Raw genomic sequence first — 22,820 nt, 5'->3', positions numbered from 1 at the left:
TGCAAGTGATGTGACTACAAAGTTCCTATTAGCAGCAAAATTAGCTTGTTTTATACTAGCATAAATGAGAGAAAAACTGGGTAACCTGGCTTGGTACAAGTTTGCAGGTTATTCCTGCCCAAGTGCTTCAGAAGTTGGGCACAGTACCTGGCAGCATTAGAAGAGCTAGAGGTGTGAGAATGATTCCTAAATCAGTGCAAAATACCAGAACAGCTGATGAAAATCTTTAAATAAAAAGCCACCTAAATGTGAAAGTTTTTCAAATGCACTTCATTTATTCAGCTAATTTAAAATGTTTCTGAACTGACATGAATTCTCTAAATATTTTATCAGAAGAAAGCTACAGGCTTTATTTGTGCCACTGTATTATGACTGAAAAACCTACTTATTAGGAATTAGGAAATATGAATTCTTGTTATCCATCAGATTAATTCATAAAACATAATTTGTGCAACAGATGGTTTGCTTTCACTTCTCTGAATCTAAGATATTCATGCAATGAAGCCCTGAATACAAAATGTTAATAGTTACCAAGGAAATCCATCATCTCTTCCTAGCATTCAAAATGGACATACCTCAGAATGATCCATTCTGTTATCATCATTCTAATTTCATTCTAATTTGTAAAATATTTCTTTTTATCTTCTGCATGTTCTGTCCCCTATACCTCTGAAGTATTAGTCTTTTATGCTCCTTGCATTTAAAGGCAGCTTTATCTAAAATTTTCTCAAGCAGTTCAAATTCTGTAACACCTACGAGGAACATATTTAACATGACTGTAATTGAGATCTACAGTGTGATCAAAAGTGTCTCTTTAATCTACTTGCAATTGTATTACGAGAATTTGTTTTTAGAATTTTATTCCTTTACAGATTTTTTAAAAAAACTGAAAATTAAAGGAAAACATTACTAAATGTCACCACTGCTGATATCTTTCATTGTGTCCTTGGCTCACCTCCTCACTCTCTTTGTAGACAAAAACACCTTTTCAATAAAACAGGAGGTTTTGCTTTGGAGGTATGGCTGGGTCTGACGGTCTGACCTTATTTATGTTTTTAAGTCTCTCCTTTTAACTGTCTGCCAGAAAAAAACACTCACTTGGGCAAAGTTCATTTAGACCAGCTTTACAACAAAGTGCAAACCTGAAACAGAGGACAGGCAGAAAAATCTCTTCCCATGAAGTCAATAGGAATCCATCTCCCTAAGATCTTTTTTATTCTTGGCACCAGTGATTTTTCTCAACTGATTTATTGGAGGGCACTGGTTTAACTAATTTGTCTTGCATAGGTATCTTTCCCATTCTGTCCTCTCCACTAGTACAAAACAATCTTCCCTTTAAAGGTTATTTCCTAGCTAGATCTATCCTAAAGCTATTATCATTAATTTGCAGTTTAGGAGTTCCTTTCACTTTTAAAAAACTATGAGATACATTCCTGATTTATGGGTTACAGTGTGACAGCCATCATATGCAAAGAAGATTGTTTATACTTACCACAGATGCCTTTGAATAAGAAGGAAATTTCAACCATATCCACACTCCATGTGCTTTACATAACTGTATTCAATATCACAGAAGAACATGGCAATCTGCATTTTCCACTGTTCTTTAGGATGCCTAATAGAATTTTATGCTTGTTCTGGAAAATTCAGTATTCACATACCAAAATACAGAAGGTTTATAATGCTCCATTAATTAAATTCCATAAGTTTTAGGAGTCATTTCCATGGAAACACACTTTTAATCCTTATACATAATTTCCCTGCAACTGATAATTAAGAAATGATCCTCAGATTATTGTGAACCTCATTAAACATATTTCAAAATCATGTATTTCACGAAAAATTGAAGAAAAGCAAAGTATCTTCCATGTTTTTAGAAAAAACAATAATTACAAAGATTAAAGTGTACCTACCTAAACTAAACAGCACCAGGAATTTGAGACAGACAAATTCTCGTAGGTCAAACTGCAGCGAACGAAGCTTTGCTACCAGTTCTTGTGCATGGCTCATAAGATTGTTGAGGGTGGCTCCAGCTTGGGATGCTATTATGGAATAATCCACCTGCAAAAGAGAATTGTATTCCTATCTGGTTGTCACCTCCACACTTGAGGATGTTTCAAGCATAATATACAACCAGGATACTCCTGGATATAGAAATCACTCTTAATTTAATGATATTATCAAGTCAAGATAATTTTATATATAAACCAATTTTAACCCAATAGTAATAAAGAAAATAAGATTAAACCATATATCTTAATGGTATGTGACCACTGTATTAGCTTTTTTGGATGCTTTAAATATGAGAGCTGCCTGTGGTAGTAAGCATTACACTGGTAGCTGTCCACAATTCAGTTTGTTTTGTTCATTTGGTGTCTCCTGTTCTCATTGTAGTCCTATGATCCTGCAAAGAACGACTGATGGAGTGAGCTTTGTGCCTACCCTGGCTGTATTGCTCCAGAGGGACACAACAATATTCATGGGAAACAGACTTGGGTCCAGAACTTGGCCAGAAGCATCTATTCTGTCCCAGAAATGTCGGTGTATTCCCACAGGAAACAGAGGTATTGTGTGGGTGGTTGCTGTTCTGCTCAGCTACACAAAATCCCTGCATTTGTTGAGTTGATTGGAGCAGGCAAGTGCTGCCTGCAGGGGAAGGAGGGGTGGCAGGTGTGACAGCCCAGCATTGTCCCAGCAGTGACTGCAGTGCACAGAGCTCCTTCCCCGGGTTAGGGACACAAGGGTGCTGCTCTGGGCTCTGCTGCCCCAGCCAGGCTGCCCCGTGCTCTCAGGGCAGGTTGACCTGCCTGGGAGCTTCCCTGGTACACAGACATCCAATGGAAAGCTGGAGCTAAGACACTTATTAGAAAAGGGAACACTCACAAGCACAGCATACTTAAGACCTGCCATTGCTGACTCATCCTTGGGTGATCCTTGACCCTTGTGCAACCTCCACAAGCCCAGCGTGCTGAAACTGTTCTGGCTGATGGCAGTCCCATTGCAGGGATGTTTCCATTAGGAGCCTGCCCCAGCCCCTGGCACTGTGAAGGTGTGCCTGCTTTGTCACAGGATGGTGCCCACTGGGGAATGCTGTGATGGGAAGGTGAAGGGAGGGCTGGCTCCAGGCCAGGGCAATGGCTTGGTGGGGAGCAGGTGTAACTGCTGTATCAGAACTGGGGTGACCTGAGCAGCAGCTTCAGCCTCTCTACTCAGTCCACTTTTCATCAGAGGGCTCCACATCCCCTGCAAGTGCCACTGTCCCATGGGAATGGCCTGTGTGCTGCTTGCTCCCCAAAGCAGCTGAGATCTAAAGGGAGCAGTGACACATTTCCAAAATGCTCTGCTATTACCAACACCTTTCTCTTGTAGGAGCCTCCAGAACAGAGAGATTGCTAGTTGTACTTCATCTAAGTGAAGTTTGGCTGTAAATTAATGCTAAGCACAATGGTAAGTCCTTGCTTTGGGTTAATAATTTGTTTAATGGTATCAGTGCTCTCAGCCCATCTCTAGTTTCCCACAGTAAAGTAGGTAATAAAGAATGGAGAGATATCACTGCAGGAAACAAACCAATACTGCAAAATTTTGTTTTTCCAGGCTCTGATCCCTTAAAATCTGTGTTAAAAAAACAATGTTAAGGAATATATATTTTGATTTAAAAAAAAAAAAAGTTTTATTTTAAAACTATTGAATTTATTTTGCTCAAATATCAACAGCAGTAAAACAAGGGAAAAAAACCCCCATACTTGTAACCTGACAAAATTTCAGCAAGGAAAGATAGAAAAATGACTAAAATAAACTAACTTTTCCTGGTAATGGCCTTAATAAAATCAATAAGTTACTGACTTCTAACAAGAGATTTAATTTATATGTACTCTTACTGTTGCCTGTAAACTGACTGGAGGAAATTGCACAAGAAAAATGAGGTTACACTTTTTCAATGGAGGTTAAGAATAGCAATACTTGGCAATATTGGAGCAGTTAGAGTTGAGTTCAATGCTTCAATTAAATCAATGGATTATGCTGAAGTATCCTGTGAGGTAGATTTTATTGCTCTCTTTTACAACTGGGGAAACTTGAAGTAGTGACATTAAATTGCTTACTCAGGGTCAAAGAAATCTGTGGCAAAACTACAATCTGATCTTTGGAAACCCCAGCCTATCTATCTTTCAAAAACTACTTTCTAGTTCATCTCTTATTTACCATTCCTTCTGTAGATGCATTTATGTGTATTTTTTTATGTATATATTTTTAGATTAATAAGAAAAAATAAAGTAACATAAATCAAATATTTTTTACTCAGAAATCAGTTTAATGTAGTGACTACTTTGTATTGAAAAACTGGTCACATATAAATATGAAATTTCATAACTTAATTTCTCTTTTATAATTGTTAAGAGAGGGGGAAAAAGCTCAAAATCCCTTACTGAGCTTCCAATTTGTGGGGGAAATCTGCTACTCTCTTCATAATAAGAAGTTAAGATGTCTGAATGTCAAGAATATCAGTGGCCTTAGTGCAGCGATTATGGCATAATGGAAAAACCCAGTAGATGCCTGGATCTCCCAGCATCCCTCTACTGGAGAGCTCTCAGGCAACCTGCTCCTCTTTCAGGTGCATTTAATATTTGCAGCACCAGCAAATTTGTCTGGGAGGCAAGTCCTCATCTGCCACTCACCAGGAACAGGCTGTATTAAATTTTTATATTTATTGACATTTCATTACCATAATTGACTGCAGTTGGTTCTCTAGTAGAAGGCACAGGGCTGCCTCCTAAGCAGGAGAATTGGTCCCTTGAGTAGGATTTGCAATTAAAAACAACGCAGAATGGATTTTTTTTTTAATTGTGTAAATATGATGAGTTGAATTTTCAGCTTTAACTAGAGAATAGTAGGTGTGCAGAAGGGTTTTTTCAAGAGTGAGCAAAATTATGAGTCAGTGGAAAGACGACCCCCAAAGGTGTCAATCAGTTTATACAAAAGCAACTGTGCATGAAAAAGCCTCAGTTAATGTCTATTCTGAAAAAGTGGTCACATTAAAGACTACACTGTTCTGCTTGCTTGGTCCTTTATGCAGAAATTGATACTAAAATGTGTATTAATTCTTTTACCTTCCAATTCATGATTAAAAGCACTTTTAAAAGACAAAGACTAAACCAGCTTGGCTGTTTGTGCAAAATGCTTAATTTCATAGTGAAATCTTAGCATTTACGTAATATTGTGCATTTTACTTCATATTGTGTATTGATTTCATCTAGTAAAATCAAATCCATGACTAAAATATCTTTGCATCCCAATTAATACTACTATATTTCACATTGATTTTGATGTTGAGGATGTTGTCTGGCATTTTTGAAAACAGCAGCCTTGTCAGAGCTTCCAAATAACCTAATTTGGAAGTAAAGCAATGGGCTGAAGTTATGGCTGCACAAACAGAAGTGTGAATTCCTCCTGTACCCTGGGCTAAATAAATGCTGTGGCTGAAGGCCAAAAATAAAGGGACCACCTGTGGTTTTTTGTTTTGCAAATGCTGTTTCATGGTAATTAAAGATTTTTGAAGACAAATCCCTGGTTTTACTGGGCTCAGATAAAATAATTTTTCTGGTGGAATCAGGTGATGACTTCTGGTATCAACTCTCCTCTATGCTCACGAAACTGTCTAACACTTATTGGGAGAATTAAGTTCCTTTTTTCTTCTAAAATTAAGGAGTGTTTGATTTCTAGAATATGACTGTGGTATCAAGGGGAAATATTGTGTGGAAGTGCACCATCCCTTTCAATGCTTCAGCAAGCTTGAAATAGTCTCCAGAATATGATTAGAGTGATTTTACTTGTTGATGGCATTGCCAGGTACTGACTAGCCTTGAATGCCACTCCTTTCAGCTAGACAGGAATTGCACAAGTAAGGAATAAAGCCCCTGCTGTGGCTCTATTCAGTATAATCTAGCAGACAAAGGCAGTTCAAGCTAATAAAAGATTGATTTCATATTGGATTTAGTAAATTAAGACTACTGTGAGTTTGGGGTCCGAAGGCAGAGGTAGTGGGTGCCCAGGTGCAGCAAAGGCAGTGTCCTGCTCCTCCTGCTCCATGGGTGCAGCCCTGACCAGCCCCTCTGGCTGCTGGGGGGCTGCTCCCCCAGCACCCCTCCTTGGCTGCAAACAGCCCTGAAAGCCTGGCTGGCCCACACTGACCTGCCCAGGGTCTCTGAGCCCTGACCCTGCTCGAGTGGAGGCTCAGTGGGCGGATGAGTCTCATCTCAGAAGCACACATTCAGTACATAGCAAACAAGATCTTTTACTTTTTACAGCCTTTCCACTGTTTCCTGAGATACAGGTTATTGAACTCATATTGAGCTCTTCATATAATTCTTTCATTAAAAACAGCATTTCTGTTACATTTCTAAGCAAATAAATATGGAACAAACTTTGAAGAGGCATCTACGTACAAAAACTGAGGAGGTTTGAGAATGGACAAACCTACCAGTGTGCTTGTATCTGGTGGTTAAAGGTTTGGATATATTAATTAAAATGGTGTTGACTTATGCATGAGATGCTTGTCATTTTAATGTGAGACACAATAATAGAAGATAATGAATTAAGTTACCAGTGGCTCTTTCCCCTAGGATGATGTTATGGTACTTGATAATTAACTATAATATGCGAATAGCAACACTCCAAAGTACTGCAGAGTACAATAGAATCCATTTCTTTACCATAGTGTTGTAATGTACTTTTGTGGGTTTTTTTATATTGGGATGAGATGATATGAAATCACTGCTGAGTTTGATATTCAGTAAAGCTCATCAGAAGACAGAGAATCACTGGAAAAATTTTTGTGAATATCTGGGTAGCATCCCACAAGGCTGTGCTAACTCAAACTGCTTCTTCAGGAGCTTTGAACCATGTAAGTTCATTCCCTCTTAAGACCCTCTTATTTTACATAAATTTCTGCTCTGCAGTTTTAAATCCTTTCCTGGCAAAGGCTGGATGTGCCTACCTTGGGTCCCATCACTATCACTGCTCCAACAGGCAGCTGAGACAGACTCATGCTTTCTTCAAACTGAGTTTCTGAACAATTTGTCTTGCATGATGGGCAAGCTTAAAATCAGTTATGGGATTTTACATAGGTAGTTTATGCTGACAGATTAGTTCACTAGCATGGGACTAGTTTGGAGGACTAACAGGCTTGAAGAAATGCTGCCAGACTCCAGGCAAATAATTTTTGTTTTCTTTATGGGAGCCATTACGAAATACAAAAAAAATGTGTTTCCCATGAAGACAACAGAGTTAGTGTATGGGAAATGGAAGAGTTCTGGTGTGCAAGGATTCAAGTCAGTTGCTCTCTCCATGAACTTTTACTGAAATTGGGATTTTAGACTTAAAATATAGTGCTATTATGGTTTCATGGCAACACAGCAAAGCACATGTGTATTGGGATCAGGTTGTTCACGTCCATAACTACTTGAAAGGCTCACAATATGTAATAAATATTGGACAAACCTGAATTCAGGGCACTTCATGGTTAAAACTGTTTTGATATTTTACCCAGTTTTACCGAGCATGTCTAGTTCATTTCCAAGGAGCAGCCAGCATAATATCTTCATATCTTCATAAGGCATGAGGCCCTTTTACCAGCTAGCACAAACTTACTCTAGTGGTAGAAAGCACTAGAGTAAGGAACTGTGCAATAAAGCAAACGCTATACTGAAAAGTGAAATAATGATTGCTTGACCTCATTTGTATCCACCTTGAATCAAATCCTGTGTTTATTTGCTGATGTAAAGACTCCTAGATTTGGCCCTCATATGCCAATACATACTTCTTTTGTGTCCACTACAACTATGGAGCCTCACTAACTACAACACAAATCTAATGGGAAAAAAGATACTAATTTCCAAAAACATGAGAAGTAATAGGTTTCCACTAGGTACCCATGAGCTTTCTATACCTATGACTTGTGAATGTACTTTGCAGTCACTCCTCTAACACTCTTGTACTTTTGTACTTCAGTGATACTTCTGCAAAGGTGATCTTTCTTGACAACACCATCAAGATCTCGTGCTTTCTCTCGTGTTATGCTTTAGACTACAAATCCAGGTGTAAAGATGCATTTTTGTGATGACTTCAACTAAATTAATAGTTTCAACAATCTCAAATCTGAGATTTAGACACATTTTTGGATGGCCTTTTTAATTGGAAAGGCTTTGACCAAGCTCAGCAGAGGAAATATTTTGCAACAATGAGTAGAGTGTAGGTATGAACAAAAGGAGCAGATGAGGCTCCAATTCACATATTGTGCATTGACTGTTGCAGGAAAATCCACAAGCAACAATATTCTGTGCAGAGCTCTAGCATCTACCTTATATGTGCTGAGTCTTGGAAGCTGGCAGTGTATTGCTTGTGTAGAAGATACAAGAGGAAAGTGTTCAGGTTGGAGGAATTAAAATTCTGTAATTAGAAATGGTCTGTTAAAATTACATGCCACATGGCAAGCCTACAAAACTCAGCATGTGGAGAGCATATTGGCAATGATTTACAATTAAACACCACATTGCAAATCACTCCTTAGCTGTTTTCTATTATGAAATTTTGAGAGTTGTAAAATGCATTTGTGCTACTTTATTTCCTTTTGAAATGGTAATTGCTACTGCTGAGAGGCAGTACTTAGTGCAGAAAATGAAGTGTGCAGCACAGGGAGGAACTTGTTTCTGAGGAACTGCTGAGGAATTGTAATGATCTGAAAAAAGTGCTTTCTTGAAACACATACACACAAAAGAGCTTCATTTATAAACCCCCAAATAAATAACAAAATAAAATAAAACACAGTCTCTTTTTATACAAGGGCCAAAGCTTACTAGTTTGTTGCTGACTGCACTTTTTCCCTGTCAGAGTGGGAACACTGGATTGACTGAGTAAAACCTATAAGCCAGTGGCTTGAGGGAAATGCAGATATATGGAAATGTGATAGGAGTGCCCTAAAGTAATGGGTTTTGAGCCAGTGTGTTTGAAAATTATCAAGTGTTCTTCTAACTACTAGCCCATTTTAGATGCCTAGTACAGAACTGACAGTGGTACCACCCTGGGGACCTGGATAAAGTTTGGCTTTTGTGTCTGAGGAACAGAGGCTGTGCAGTCTAAGTGGAGAGAGCAGGTATGCTCTAATTAAGTGATGGCAAATTCCCCCCTTACAGCTGCCACCTTGATGGTGATTTGTAAAAAGGACTGTGTTTATGAGTAGCTTTTATGGAGGGATATATTAAGGAAAGCAAGGAGTGAGGCTTCTCAGGTCTTAAATTTGCTAACTTGTGACAATAAGCTTGATCTCTCAGGTAATAAAGTTGGCAATCTAGCTCAGGTCCTCAGTTTAAAGTTATTATCTTTGAAAGCCAGATGATTGACTGTAATTTCACTCATAGTGCTTTGTTGGTAGCTGAAATGAAAACATCTACAGCACTTTTCATCAGAAGTGTCAGAGTGCTTTCCACACCTTAATCAACTAATTTTTATGAAATGGTGTCAGGGTTTTTCCCTGTCTCTTCTGTGGGAACTGAAAGGATCAGGACAGGAATCAGAAAGTATGCAGCAATGGTGCACTAGCAAAGACTCATAACACTCAGGTCTAGAAGTGTGGCTACCTAGAATTATTTTACAGTTTTTACAGAGGATACAGACATATTTCATAAATACATTTGAACAGATGTTGTGTTTAAGAGTGCAACAGTCTGAGTCAATGGTCTATGTTGACAGTTAGGAAAAGAGACACTTGTATTGGATGAATTTGTCTAAAGAAGTAAATTGTTACTGAGCAGGGATGTGCAAAAGCAGTGCACAGCAGCTGAAGCCAGGGATGGCTCAGGATGTAGAAGTATGTAGAAGTACCATCCACATCCATGTCCACTGCCATGGAGTGATAATGTTAAAAAAGGGCTCAGCTGTAGTGGAAACTTGCAAGGAATGTCAAATTGCTAGTCTGGGATAAACCAGGAAAATGTGGGAGTGCAGCTGGATTCAGATGGTGATTTTGTGGCCACAAGCACAGACCAGGCTGAGGTTCTCAGTCCCACCTTTGCCTCAGTCTTTCCCAACAAGATCTTCTGGGCTCTGTGCAGTGCATCAGGGCTCAAGGAGGAGGAGAGTGATGAGCATTGGGTGTAAATTGAAAAAAAAAAAAAGGTTCATAAGAGAACTAAAGAAAAACTTTCTCCCCATGGAGATTGTACATGGCAGTGGTACTGGCTGCACATGGATGTTTTGCAGTTTCCATCCTTGGATGTTTTCAAAGCCCAACTGGACAAAGCCCTGAGAAACCTGGTTTGAGGAGAGGGTTGGACTGGTTACTCCTTAAAATTCCTTCCACCCTGGATTATCTTGTGATTTTAAGATTTGTATCTCTGACAATTCTAGATATTTTAAAACTTCTGCTTAGCTCATCCAGCCTTGTCCATCTAGATAAAAGAGTTTCTTCAAGGAATGAATTTTACCCATGAAAAGAATTTAAGAAGATGCTGTTTTAAAGTAAATGCTTTTGATGCAGAAATTGCATACAAGTCATGTAGCACTGGCACTGCTGCAACACCTCGACTACCAGCAGCCTTTGTGTGGAACATGTGCCATGCACAGCCCAGCAGGGCAGGCACCTGCTCCTGGAAGCATTCTGGCTTTTCACCAAGGAGCCAGTGGGGCCAGAGCTGAGTGCAACTGGGACAAAACAGGGGCATTACAGGGAGATTTCAGAAACTGCAGCCACACACTCTGTAATTCAGGTCTAATGTCTTCCTGTTTCTCAGAGAATCTGTGATACATCCATGGGAGTATGTTCTGCAGCTGTTAGGAATTGTGAAATGGGGAAAAAAGGATTGACTATAGAGTTGTTGTTGCTATTGTAGTGATTTTGGTCCTGCTCTCAGCCTAAGTGAAAAGAGGAAAGTGAAGAAGGTGATGGGAGACTCTGGGAGGTGCTTGCACCAACTTCAAAAAGACAAACTTTGGCATATGAAAGGGAAATTGGATTTAAAGAAGGATGTATTAAAACTATTTTACAAATATAGGCAAAAATGAATGCAATCATTCTAAAATAGCCAGGTTTTGACCTAGTTGGAGACTGCCTGGAAATGCACAGCTTCTCAGTCCAGCTGCTTATTTGCAAGCAGTACATTTAATAAGCATCCTGCTACCTGTTGTCCAACAGTGAGGAAATGCTCTGCTTTGCCTTGAGATCATGTACAGCTGGGGTTTTTAATTTTAAGAAAAGATAAAAGTGGCTAATGAGGTAAAAATTATTACTGTGAGAAAATGGGGACAATGGCTAGAATTTAAGGGTAGTTAGATGTCTCTAATGATTTCAGTGGGACTTAGGCACTCAGTGCCTTTAAAACAGTGCTAATCACATAACAAAAGAGACACTAATTTAGCAGTTCTCTTAGGAATAGAAACCTGTCAATATACTTATGGCTTTATAAACAAGAATCCTGTGGTAAATGAAATAATTTTCAGTAAAATTGTCTGTCTGGCAGAGCATGAAATGAAAAGGGAATAAGTCATTTTCTCAATGACACCAATATAAATCAAGACTAATGCAACTAAACTAACTTTTGTAATATAATTAGGGAGTACAATGATGTCTGAGATAGGTTAATGACTTTCCATGAAGTGTGGGAGTCAGTTCCATAGCTAGAATTTGAGTTTTCCCAATTCCTTTATTGAATAAGTCAATAATTTCTCCCTTCTACTTCTTAATCATAAATGCAAACAGAAGAATCAGAATCCTTCCAATTCTTACCAACATTTGTTCATAGTGTTAAGAAATGGCTGCAGCTTTAAAATTATAGCTAAAACTGTAAGCAGATTCCACAACACGCAGACACAAATGGTGTAGCACAGGAAAAGGAGCTCTTCCCCACATCTGTATAAATTGAGGCAGTTCAGTTTGCAGCTACTTAAATACCAAAAAGCCATAATTTGTTTTCACTTCAAATCAGAACATAATGTACAGGCACACTTTGCTTTTCTTTGATACTCCTTTTTTTTTTTTTTTTTTCTTTTTTCCCTGTTAAAAACAGAATAACGATCTTAGGAAGGAGCTTCTTGTCTTCCTGTCAAGATCGTTGTGCTTTGGAAAGCATAGTGGAGACAAAACTTTCTATTTCATTTGTGTTTTCTCACAGTTTTCCTAATATTTGTTACATTACAGCTCTTGCATTTTGGGAGATTCATGTATCTGACACATGAAGAAAATTACCCCTGGATAGCTGTGCAGGAACTATGCAGGGTGCACATCCTGAGACAGTGTCTGAGACAGTACTTGCTTTTATAGCCTGTGACAGAATAGTTTTCCTGTGATTAGATGTCTCAGCTGCCCAGTGTCTCACACATGTGCATATGTCTCTAAAAGCAAGGTATTTCTGAGGTAGTAAGCAGCAAGTTCTCTAGATTTCTGACCCAGCCAATGCTTCTTTTCAGTAAATCACAATTCTGAAGGGAAGAAAAGTTATACTTGCTTAAACCTAAAGCATTAGGTTTGGGACTGTTGTCAGAAACCATTTTAGTCCCAAGTAAATACTTCTTGAGAAAGATTTCTCATCTGCTATTTTTCAATTACTGGAGTTTGAAAAGCAAAGTGCTTATGATTGTATCTGCTTTTTTAGGTCTATCTGTAATCAGCAGACTAGAAACAGAGTGCACAAGTGATTTTACCTACAGCACTTATGGAGGATCTCTGAGAACACAGTATGCTTCTGACCTAGTTAAACTCCTGGTATTTTAAAAATGATTATAAGAACAAGACATGAGTTTTTCTCTCAGACCACATACTCACTTGTTGCCCAGTAACCAGAAGGATGGAGCCTTCTTTCCCATGTACCACTTGCCGGTAAATGTGATCTAGAATTAAGAGCTCGCTCCAGCAGTTCTGAAGCAACTTCATTTGGTCATCAACCTGTAAAGTAAACACAAACATTGGTGACATCACTCTGGGAGTATTGACACCACACTAGGGAGGCAGTCCTCCTTCACACAGTTGGCTGACATCAGAACATGCTGACATCAGAATTATTCATGCCCAAAATTGCTGTTTGCAGTTGGATAAACAGAACACCGCTGTATCCTTTACCTGTGTAATATATAGAATATTTATTCTTGATTAGATTATATGAAAGCAGAACTATGGCATTATGCAAAGTAGTAATAATTGTATATTTATGGCAATGGGATTTTATTTTTACAAGAAGAGCAGGAAACAATGCTGATGTGAACTTTCTCCTGCATTCACAAGCATTATTGCTTCAACAGGCCCAAGTCAGAGACTGGCCCTGGCAAAATGAAAAAGTGAAGAGAGCTTTAAAAACTCTCAAAAATGGCTGTGGTGCTATGAAGAGAACACTTGTTAATGAACAGAAGCTGAGCAGCTTTAGGTGTCACTGGTAGGGCAAGAAAGGGCAATGCACGAGTCAGTGCTGAGCAGTGAGACACATCCCTGAGTAGATTTGGGAACAGAAGGAACATACTGGGCACCCAGCACAAGGAACCTACATTAAGATTTTCTGAAGTTATTTGGGATCTATGTCTTTTAGGACAATGAAATTTATCCCTAAACTGTCTCTAAATGCAACTGGATTGCATTTAGTCTTCTTCACTTAAAGACTGGAAAAAAAATAGGATGTCCATTGAAATGGGAGAAAAACCCCAACAAATAAGTGAAAGGTAAACTATGAAATTAAATCATGGTAAACATCACTATCCTCTGAACCTATTGTTACTGAGCTTCCTGATTTCTTTCTAAAATCAAAGTTTTTTACTTTAAATGGGTTCCCTGAAAGAGATGAGAAATGCATACATTAGCCTTGCTACAATTCAGAGTGGTAATAGCACCTATGTAGTTGAAAGGACTCTAAGAATCTGCATAGACAGCAATTGCTGAACAGATTAAAAATGCTATAAATGCTATGAATCTAGTTTCAATTGCTTTCGAACTAGATTTTGTCATGCACAAGAAATCACACACAAGGAGTAATTCTGCATGAGCTGAATTAGATAATGCAGAGATGTTTTCAAGTTTTTTCAAATATGACCTAATGAATTTTAGAACTTTATTCTTTCAGGCTTGTTTTCTAGTTATGTAGTAGAGAAGGAAGTAACATTTGTTAGTAACAGATTTTTGTAATGTCACCTGTGAGAGTTACCTAGTATTGTCTCCCTCTTTCCAGTCACTTGCCTCATAGCTCAGACTTTAACATCTGAAACATTGAAATCTTTGCTTCTTCCATTTGTTTTAACTTCCCTTCACCTTTCTAAGACACATGAGGCTGTGTGCAGCTGTTCATGTTTTCCCACACATATACAGAGCAAGGCTGATTTGGTATTAGAAATCCCTTCCTCTGCCCACAGCATGTATTTGACTACAAAACTGTTTCAACCAAGTGATTTGTTGGCTCATGAGAGTACAGTAATCACCACATTGATACAATTGGACCCGGTTTAAATTAATTTTTAAAAAAGATATTTGAAATGTACAGATTCTGTTACTCTTGCTTTTATGTGAAGCTATTCTTTGATCATTTTCTCCTCTGAACAAAAAAGAGGTTGAAAAAAATCACAAAAATCAAAGGCATCAGGCTAACATGATAATATAATCCAAATTACCATTTCACACAAAGCTATCATAGCTTACATCCGAAGAAAACAAATTTTGAGAGAGTTTAAACCTTCAACATCCATGTCATAACACCTAATACCTGAAAAAGAGGTACTTGACTGTACTATAAATGACTATGTATTTGCAGTGTAAGCCAGCTGTCTCAGTCACAGGCTTTTGAAAACAAACCACATTTTACAGGTCTGGCTTTTTGAAGATCCCAACAACAGCTAGTCCACAATCAAAGCTTACCTACCAAGCTTTATCCTATCATTACCAAGCCAGTGCTGTGAGAACAGTGTGAGATGGCAAAATCACAAAAAATTGTTTTGCCCATAGTCTGTTCCTGCTGTTTTACAAGACTCACAAAACTAGCACATTGAACATCTGCTAAAAATCTACTCCTCTGTATTCACTGTAATTTAAACAGTGAAAACCCATAAAAGGTATAGCATAACCAGCTCTATACATATCCCAAACACTGTGTTGCCTGCAGAAGACTATTAGATCCAGCTGCTTTTGCCATTTTAAGAAAGATGCTGGGGCAGCAGATGCCTCCCAGTTTGCACTAGAAAGAAACATGACATTAATGAGGATTGTGTATTACTAAAAGGTAAGACAAATGACCAGCTCCAGCTTACTTCTGAAGGACATGTAGATGAGGAAAAGCATTTAAATCACATTGAACAAAACCAGTAATGCACCACTTCTTATGTAAGAATGAGCTGGTAAAGTTTATGACATTTTTAAGTGCAGCCAGAACACAAACACCATTGGGTTTCTGTGGCATATCGATAAATGAGTTGCAGAAGCATGTTGTCTATCAAAATAAGAAAATCATCCTTTGACCAAAACAATTAGGTGCCTTAAACTGAATGTGCCTGAAACTGATCCTGGAGGCAAAGAGACTCAAGTTTTGTTCTGAAGAGGGAAGTCCTCTGTGGGAAAATCCTCTTGTGGACTTCAGTCTTCTGATGCCAAAGCCAGAGAAAGCTGCTTTGCCATTAGCAGTGTAAGCAGGAGAAAAGGTAAGATTCCATCACCAAGACACTTAAGTCCAGTATTGTTTGTCTGCAGAGTGAACTTGATTCTGTCAAGTGTCTGAATACGGGTTTGAACACAGAATTCTCTGGAATGTCTGAGTTCTTAGCAATTATAAGGTGACTTTAAAGAATGTTTTTCTGAGTTTTCCACTTACAAGGATTGGAAAACAGGCATGCATGAGAATACATTTAGATGTATCTATTAGTTTGCATAATTTATCTTGCCAATATAATGCAAGCCACACAGAGTATTTCCAGGAGTGGAGGAAATGGATTCTCAATCTGAAGAGGAAAGGTCTAACCCTGAGCACTGTGGTGGCACACTATTTCTTGCCAGGAGAAAAAGACAGGAATGGGAGTGTCACATCTGCCTGCTAAACCCTGGCCTTCCCTCAGCTGAGCCCTGAGTTTTTGATATGGGATTCAGTGGAGGTTTGTAAGTCTCGCTGAGGCCTCTATTGACACTGAAATACACAATCACACCTTATCAATTATACTTAAAGGGAGGACTTATCTCAGAAATGCTGGTTACTCATCTGAAAAACTATTTGTGCTGATGTTATAGATGTGAAAGGTTAGTGTGACACAAGAGCAGTATTGTTGTAGAGTGTTGCTTCCCACAGCACAGAATGTTAATCATTATAAACTTTTGTTTTCTCTGAAGAACAACACTGAAATTTCCAAACAGTAAAATGAAGAAAAATGTGTATGCTTTGCTGAAATTCACCTTAATCTTATCAAAGCCACACTGAGTCTTTCTTTTAGGAAAGTGTTTCACAATATTTTGCACTGTAACCAACAACTGCAGATTTATTGCAATTTTTCTTCTGAAGAGGTATTTTCAGCCTGACACTTGATGAATTACCTGTTAAAAATTTCAGGGTCATGGGTTTTTTGTGTTTCTCTTAGTTAAATATTTTCCTTACAATTATTGCTGCAGATTCAGTTAAACAATGCGCTCACCTTTTACCCAGTTTACACCTTTTCTCAGAAGCTGGAGAATCCTTTTTCATCTCTGTTCATTTACATCAACTTGCCATGGTAGATTTGGGCTTTTCTGCTACTAAAAATTTAAAAGGGTATCTAATGATTTTAAAAAAACACAATAATTGAAATTTATGTGATAAAACTGTGCTGGATTCAGCTGAATTATTTTTACTTATGCTTCTAAGAGGGAATGCAAATATGGAATAACATGAAGCATTCATCTCATAGTGCCACTTTTAAATTCTACGGCCATTGAATAGCTATTTCCTAGTGAATATGAAGTGATTAAACATCTGTCTGAACTGTTCAGCCTGAAGCACATAGGTTCAAGGAATGGTTGAACTTTCTTTCAAATGCAGTTAGGAGATCACTCACAAGTCATTGCAGACATATATTTTGAGTTGTTACTCCATTTTCTTATGCTATAGTGGTGCAAATCACCCCAAATCAAAGTTTTATAAGACAAGTGCACTCCAGAGACTATTTTTTAGCCATGCATGGTTTCCAAATCATTACATACATAGGGAAGGCTTTGGACTCTCCAGATGGGTTGCTGCTAACAGTGGGAAACCTCCTGTGCAAGGCTGCTGTCAAAAAGCAGAATGTAACAGCCAATGTGGTTTTAGAAGTGAATGCACATAACTTTCAGAATCAGTGAATGCCCTAATAAAATGTGATTACTACCTATAACCTCAGTAATAAAATGCTACAAAGTTCAAGAAGAAATGATTTAATATTAACTATGATTGTTCCAGCTCTTTACTAGAAAACTGCATGTTATAAAAATTGCTAGGTGAAGGCAGGCAGTGATCTTTACAAGTCTATGTTTGGTTAAATGACTGTCCTATTTCCATCTAGCTCTACTGTGAAGGAAGTATAAATCTATCTCAGTTTGCTAGCACTTTACATTTGTCTTGATTTAAAAATGAAAAGAAATACAGAAATACTCCAGTGTGTGCCTTTTCCTGCTGCTTTACACCCTGTACAGAGGCTGTTACACAAGTACAGCTGTACTTGGAATATCCCTCTATGTGTATGTGTGACTCTTTCTTTAGAAACTTCCAAATCCACCAGTCAGAGCCAGAATATTTCCACAGGAAGTTTTTCTATCCAAGATACTAAGTTCCTATATGCTTTGTGTGAATCAGTGTCCACATAGAGGAAAGTAACTGCTGAATACCATGCTGAAAGAAAGGTTAATGTGCTCATCCTTTATTCAACAGCAGGGAACTGAGAAAGAGGAAGAGAGAAGGACTAAAATGCTTCATTAACTCGCTACTTATGGAACCATTAGTATTTCGAATATCAAACTACTTTGGAGTTTTTTTAAAGGACATAGACAAGGAATTTGTAGCACAAAGCAACATTGAAAAATCCCACACGTTTTTTTACCCTTCCAAACTGTGGAGGGGTGCATGTGTGGTGCCCATGCTCCAAAAGGTGTGCAGTGTTTCCTGCTTAGGAAATGCAGGCAGGGAGAGCAATGCCTTTGCCACAACTTCTCCACTCAGGTGCCCCTGGACAGCTCCGTGTGAGATCACTGGGAAAGAGAGGCTCAGAGCAGCACTGCCCAGCCATTTCCCAGTTTCAGTGCTGATCTTTCAGAGATCAGAATACTTTAACAAAGCAGCCTTGAGCATCAGCTCACACTCATCCTGTTTTCTTGCAGGAATAGAACACAAGGTGCCTGAGTCTGGGGGCCTCAGATTGCTGACAGAGAAGGGGCAGACAGCAGATGGTGATCCTGCTAAAGAATAAGCTCTCTCTTATGGATCTTTGGACTCTATTTAGAAAGTATTCCCATCTCTTAAGGAGAAGGTAAATGACCAATCTTGTTTCTACAAGCATCAGATGAAAGGGTTGTTACAATAAAATTTCTGTGTAAATAAATCTATTATATAGGGCATCAAATGCAACATGTAGCACTCCTATTTCTTCTCCTTTTCCTTACATTTATCTCTGTGCAAACTGCATGAAAATGACTTGGTATTTCACAGTCAGCATTATTTCTGATGAATTATAAATGTGTTTTTCTTAGGTTCTTTTTTGGGTGATTGTGGTTTTGTGTTTTTTATTTTATTTAACTGAAAATAAGAGAAATATTTCTTTTTAGTCCCAACTGAAAATTTTGCTTACAATGCAGTGTTTCTTGCCTCTCAAAGTGAAAAGAAAGATAAGGAAAAGGGAAAATTAATTATTCTTACTATCTGTTTCACAGAGTGAAGGAGGTACCTTCTTTAGCACTGGACCCATAGAATTTACCTTCAAAATCCTAGTCCTGTGAGTATTTCTACAGATGTTAGTACAGACTAAGCATATGCACAGTTTGGTCTAAAATTTTAAAAGAATTAGATAAAGCTATGTATTTTATGTAGCTATGTAGTTTATTTTGTTACTAGAGCTGTGTTGGTCCCTTGAATTTCTCTGGAAATACAGCTGTTTTTTCTGATGTCAACAAACTAACTACAAAATTGTGTTGGTCCATATTCTTATCTCTTAACTTGCATGAATATCAGTCCTTTGACTTGCAATAAAATCTGAATTAGTCCCACCTGATTAATTGTTAGCTTTGCAGGTCTGATCTGCTTTTTAGGCTGCATAATGATGTCCCTCAGGGAATCAGAAAACAGGACTGAGCCCAATAAACTTTATGGTACTGCTGGCGAGTTTATTCTTAATTTATTCAATCAGCAGTTTCACTCTGTTGTTGAGCAGCCTGTGATTAAAGTCTCCCTTGTCTTCTCCAAGTCACACATATTTTAGCATTATCTGAAAGGATTTCTAATGTCTATATAATGTTCTAGATCTAATTTCTAATTTCTATATAACATTCCCTTCCTTTTTGGTGATTAATTGGATAAGTTATGATTTTATTTTTCTTTCAGTTAGTGTATTGCTCCAGCTGAAACTTATTCTAAGAGTCTAGAGGTAAACTCCTACCTTAGCTCTCATTTGTAGAATTTCTTAGATATCAGCAACGTCAAATTGCAACAGAGATGAATACGACATATGGGGTAGTTTATTAATATTAAAGACAAAGTTCTAGTATGAACTAAAGTTATTTTTTACAAAGTAAATACTCCATTAAAACTCAGTCAAGCAGGCATCATATGGAAAATATTTAAACTTGTGACAAAAGACATGTACTTATTTCAGAAAGCAATCTTTAATATGGTAACAGGAAAGCAGGATAATTTCTCAACACACTTAGGGTCCCATTATTTCAAGTGCTACATGCCCCAGAACACTGCTTTTTTGCATGAGTTTTTAATGAGAGTTAAAGAGCTCTTATTTAAATTACACTATATGGTTACTCTTCTGTTTAACAGGGTTGGTGTTTATTTCCAGTACAGCTGTTAAATGGGTGTGGAGTATGGGAAATGGCAAGTCGTAACTGAAGAGTAATTTTACTCCCTTTTAACAGGTGACACCTACAAATGTTGGTTTGTGTACACAGTGTGGGACTGTATTCACGATTACACCAATGGGAATATGCAAATAATCTTCTGAAGTCATGACTTAAAAGAAGTTACTTTAACATTAGAGCACTGTAAATGAGAGAAGAACAATCTTCCATGTGAGTATTAGTGACAGTCAGGGTTGGACACTGACAAACCACACAAAGAATCCAATACATTAAATGTTTAATAGCATTTGTAGTTATCAGCATATCAGTAGGTTTTTTATTTTAAATGCTCTTTATCTTTTAATTGCATGGAACTGCAACATTTTTCAGGAATTAAAATATATTGGTTTATACTTGACTTTTCATAGTCCTCTTAAAACTTCTGACAGACATCCAGCTATGGAAAGGCTGGATTTCCTTCTGCCTGTACTTGGATCAGGGAAACAGAAGGATGTAGAGTCTCCAGACTGAGGCTGGACAGACTGACCTGTAATACACCTTGGCAATAGAGGCTGGTGTTATGTGGAACATTACACTTGCTATACAAATGTATTCCAGTGTGTTTTCCTCTGATTTGTAGTAGAACAGCAAAAAAAGCCTCAGCAAAAGCAGTAAGAAATCATGAGAAACAGTATCTTCAGTCAAGATGTGAAAGGAAATGGTATACTGATGAAGAAATAATACAGAAATGTTGTCTTACACCCTTAGGGCTGCAGCAGTAACAGTAAGTCACTGGGGCAGAGATTAAATGAGAAAGAAGACCCAATGTTAACAGTGAAAATGAAAGAAAAATCAGCCTTATGAATGGGTGTTGTCATACATTAAACCATATTCATTTGACTGCATGAAAAAAAATTGCTTAAAAACACCACCAAAGGAAGCTGAAGTCATACAAGAAGGTTGTGGAGGTGTAGCAATGCATGATCCAACAAGGTACCCAGGAATGATGCAAAACACTTACTACTTCTCTTTTTTACCACAAAAGCATTGCAGGAGGCTCTCAGCATGCAACAACTACCATCTAGAGAAATCCTTTCAACTAGGAACATCATCTGCAAAAAAATTACCTCCTTTCCTAACAGAGCCAAGTGTGGAAGAGCAGACTGGACCATGTTATTAAAATCACAGGAAGTCCTGACTGAATGAATGTTTAAGGAACAGGCAAGTGTGTATTAAAATGCTTTTTTTCCATTCATCCTTTCATTTGGCTTTGTTTCATTTATTCCTACTTCCTGTTTCCTGTAGTCTAATTTGGAAATCTCTAAAGTATCATTAAAATAAGAGTGTTGCAACTCTGCTCAAGTCCCATACTGTTATTAGCTCTGCAATTAGGATTAATATTAATTTTTAAAGATACCTTTGAAGATATTGGTTTTATTTGGGTTGTTGGGTATGTTGGTGAGAGGAACTTTTGCAATACAGAACTCAGAATGAGTAGGAACCTTATAGGCAAAAATAACAGTAGATTGTGACACAAATCAGTCAGCCTCTGACTTTCTCTGCTGCCACAGCTGGGCACAGGTATCCAAACTGTGAATCTCCAAACTGGGCTCCTACATGTCTGCATGCAATAGATTAGCTGTGATTTTCTGTGTTCAGAAAAAATGGAGAGAGTATGTACATCTAATTTATTGGGTTTTCTTATCTTGTTTCTGAATGACAGCACGGGTGATGAGCAACAAAATCAGGCTGCTCTAATTACTTCCTGTTCACCCATGAGTGCACCACACACCACAACTGCAGGAGCTAAGTTTCAATCACACTGGGAGAGGCTTGGTCAATGGGCAACAGCTTGCAATAAAATGGCAACATTTTCTTCAAAAAAACATTTTTTGCATTGCTTATATACAAGTATCTGACAATCTACTATTAATTTAGGTCTAGGAACCAGTTACTTTGGTTTGCAATAAGGTTTAATATTAATTTTATTACTGAAGATTTGACATGAATAAAAGATTGCAATAACACCCAAATGTAAGAATTTTTGTTTTTTAATCCCAGGTTTATTCTGGTTTCACCAAAGTAGAGTGCATGATGACTCTGTCTCTAGTAAGTTATTCTGAGTTGTATTAGAACTTTTAAAAATATGGCTACTTAAATCTATATCAGGGAAATTTTCCAGATACATAAAATAGCTTGAACGTTTTAAAAATATAAATGAATACAAGATTATACAAATATTCAGCATTGTGTCACTGATAGGTAATTGACTGGATTCTCTGTTTGGCTAATCTTCCTGAGGGTCTGTTTCTTTTAGAGTATAAGGTCTTTAGGGAAGGGACTGACTATTACTGTCTTTAGGCAGTATCTGTTTATGTTACCATAAATCAAATAGCAGAAAAGGGTTGCCTGCCTGCATGGAGCATACATGGACATTTCTCTGTAAATAAAGTTATCAGTCTTTCAATATAAACTGCCAGCCTGCAAAACAAACCCAGAATGCCCAGTTAAATAATACAAGATATTATTAGTGAAACTCAGTGTCTCCTTACATAAATATGACCATCAGCTTAACCATACCATGAGAATGTTTTGCACAGTAATTTTTGCACTGTGGCACAATCATATAACCTGACATTCTATGTAACCATGAAACACCAATAGTTGTGGCATTATACAGTATCCTGAGCTTGGATGGTGCACAAGAAAACCTTACATTATGAATGTCTTCAAAACTGATTCTACAACTCATATGCAGACAGAAAAACAAAAATGCCTGGGTTTCAACAAGAGGCTTCAAGGAACCAGTTCTTACTTTTGT

General features: G+C 37.8%; 1 protein-coding gene and 1 long non-coding RNA gene across 5 annotated transcripts in view; one reads left to right on the top strand and one right to left on the bottom strand.

Moving 5' to 3' along the window:
- Positions 1 to 22,820, bottom strand: part of NR5A2 (nuclear receptor subfamily 5 group A member 2) — an 87,943-nt gene that overhangs the window by 25,196 nt on the left and 39,927 nt on the right. For all 4 annotated transcript variants that reach the window (XM_079313772.1, XM_079313770.1, XM_079313771.1 and 1 more), the window contains 2 exons: positions 12,809 to 12,928; positions 1,914 to 2,061 (listed from right to left, as the gene is read on the bottom strand). In XM_079313772.1, coding sequence (XP_079169898.1) covers positions 1,914 to 2,061; positions 12,809 to 12,928 — 268 coding nt within the window. The remainder of the gene's footprint in view (positions 1 to 1,913; positions 2,062 to 12,808; positions 12,929 to 22,820) is intronic.
- LOC306805721 lies at positions 18,376 to 20,223 on the top strand. The gene is made up of 3 exons (XR_013775280.1): positions 18,376 to 18,471; positions 18,872 to 18,933; positions 20,078 to 20,223. It is a non-coding gene; the product is annotated as an uncharacterized lncRNA (long non-coding RNA).

The sequence above is a fragment of the Erithacus rubecula genome (assembly GCF_903797595.1).
Source record: "Erithacus rubecula genome assembly, chromosome: 10".
Classification (NCBI taxonomy): domain Eukaryota; kingdom Metazoa; phylum Chordata; class Aves; order Passeriformes; family Muscicapidae; genus Erithacus; species Erithacus rubecula.
This window is presented reverse-complemented; position numbering and strand designations above follow the sequence as displayed.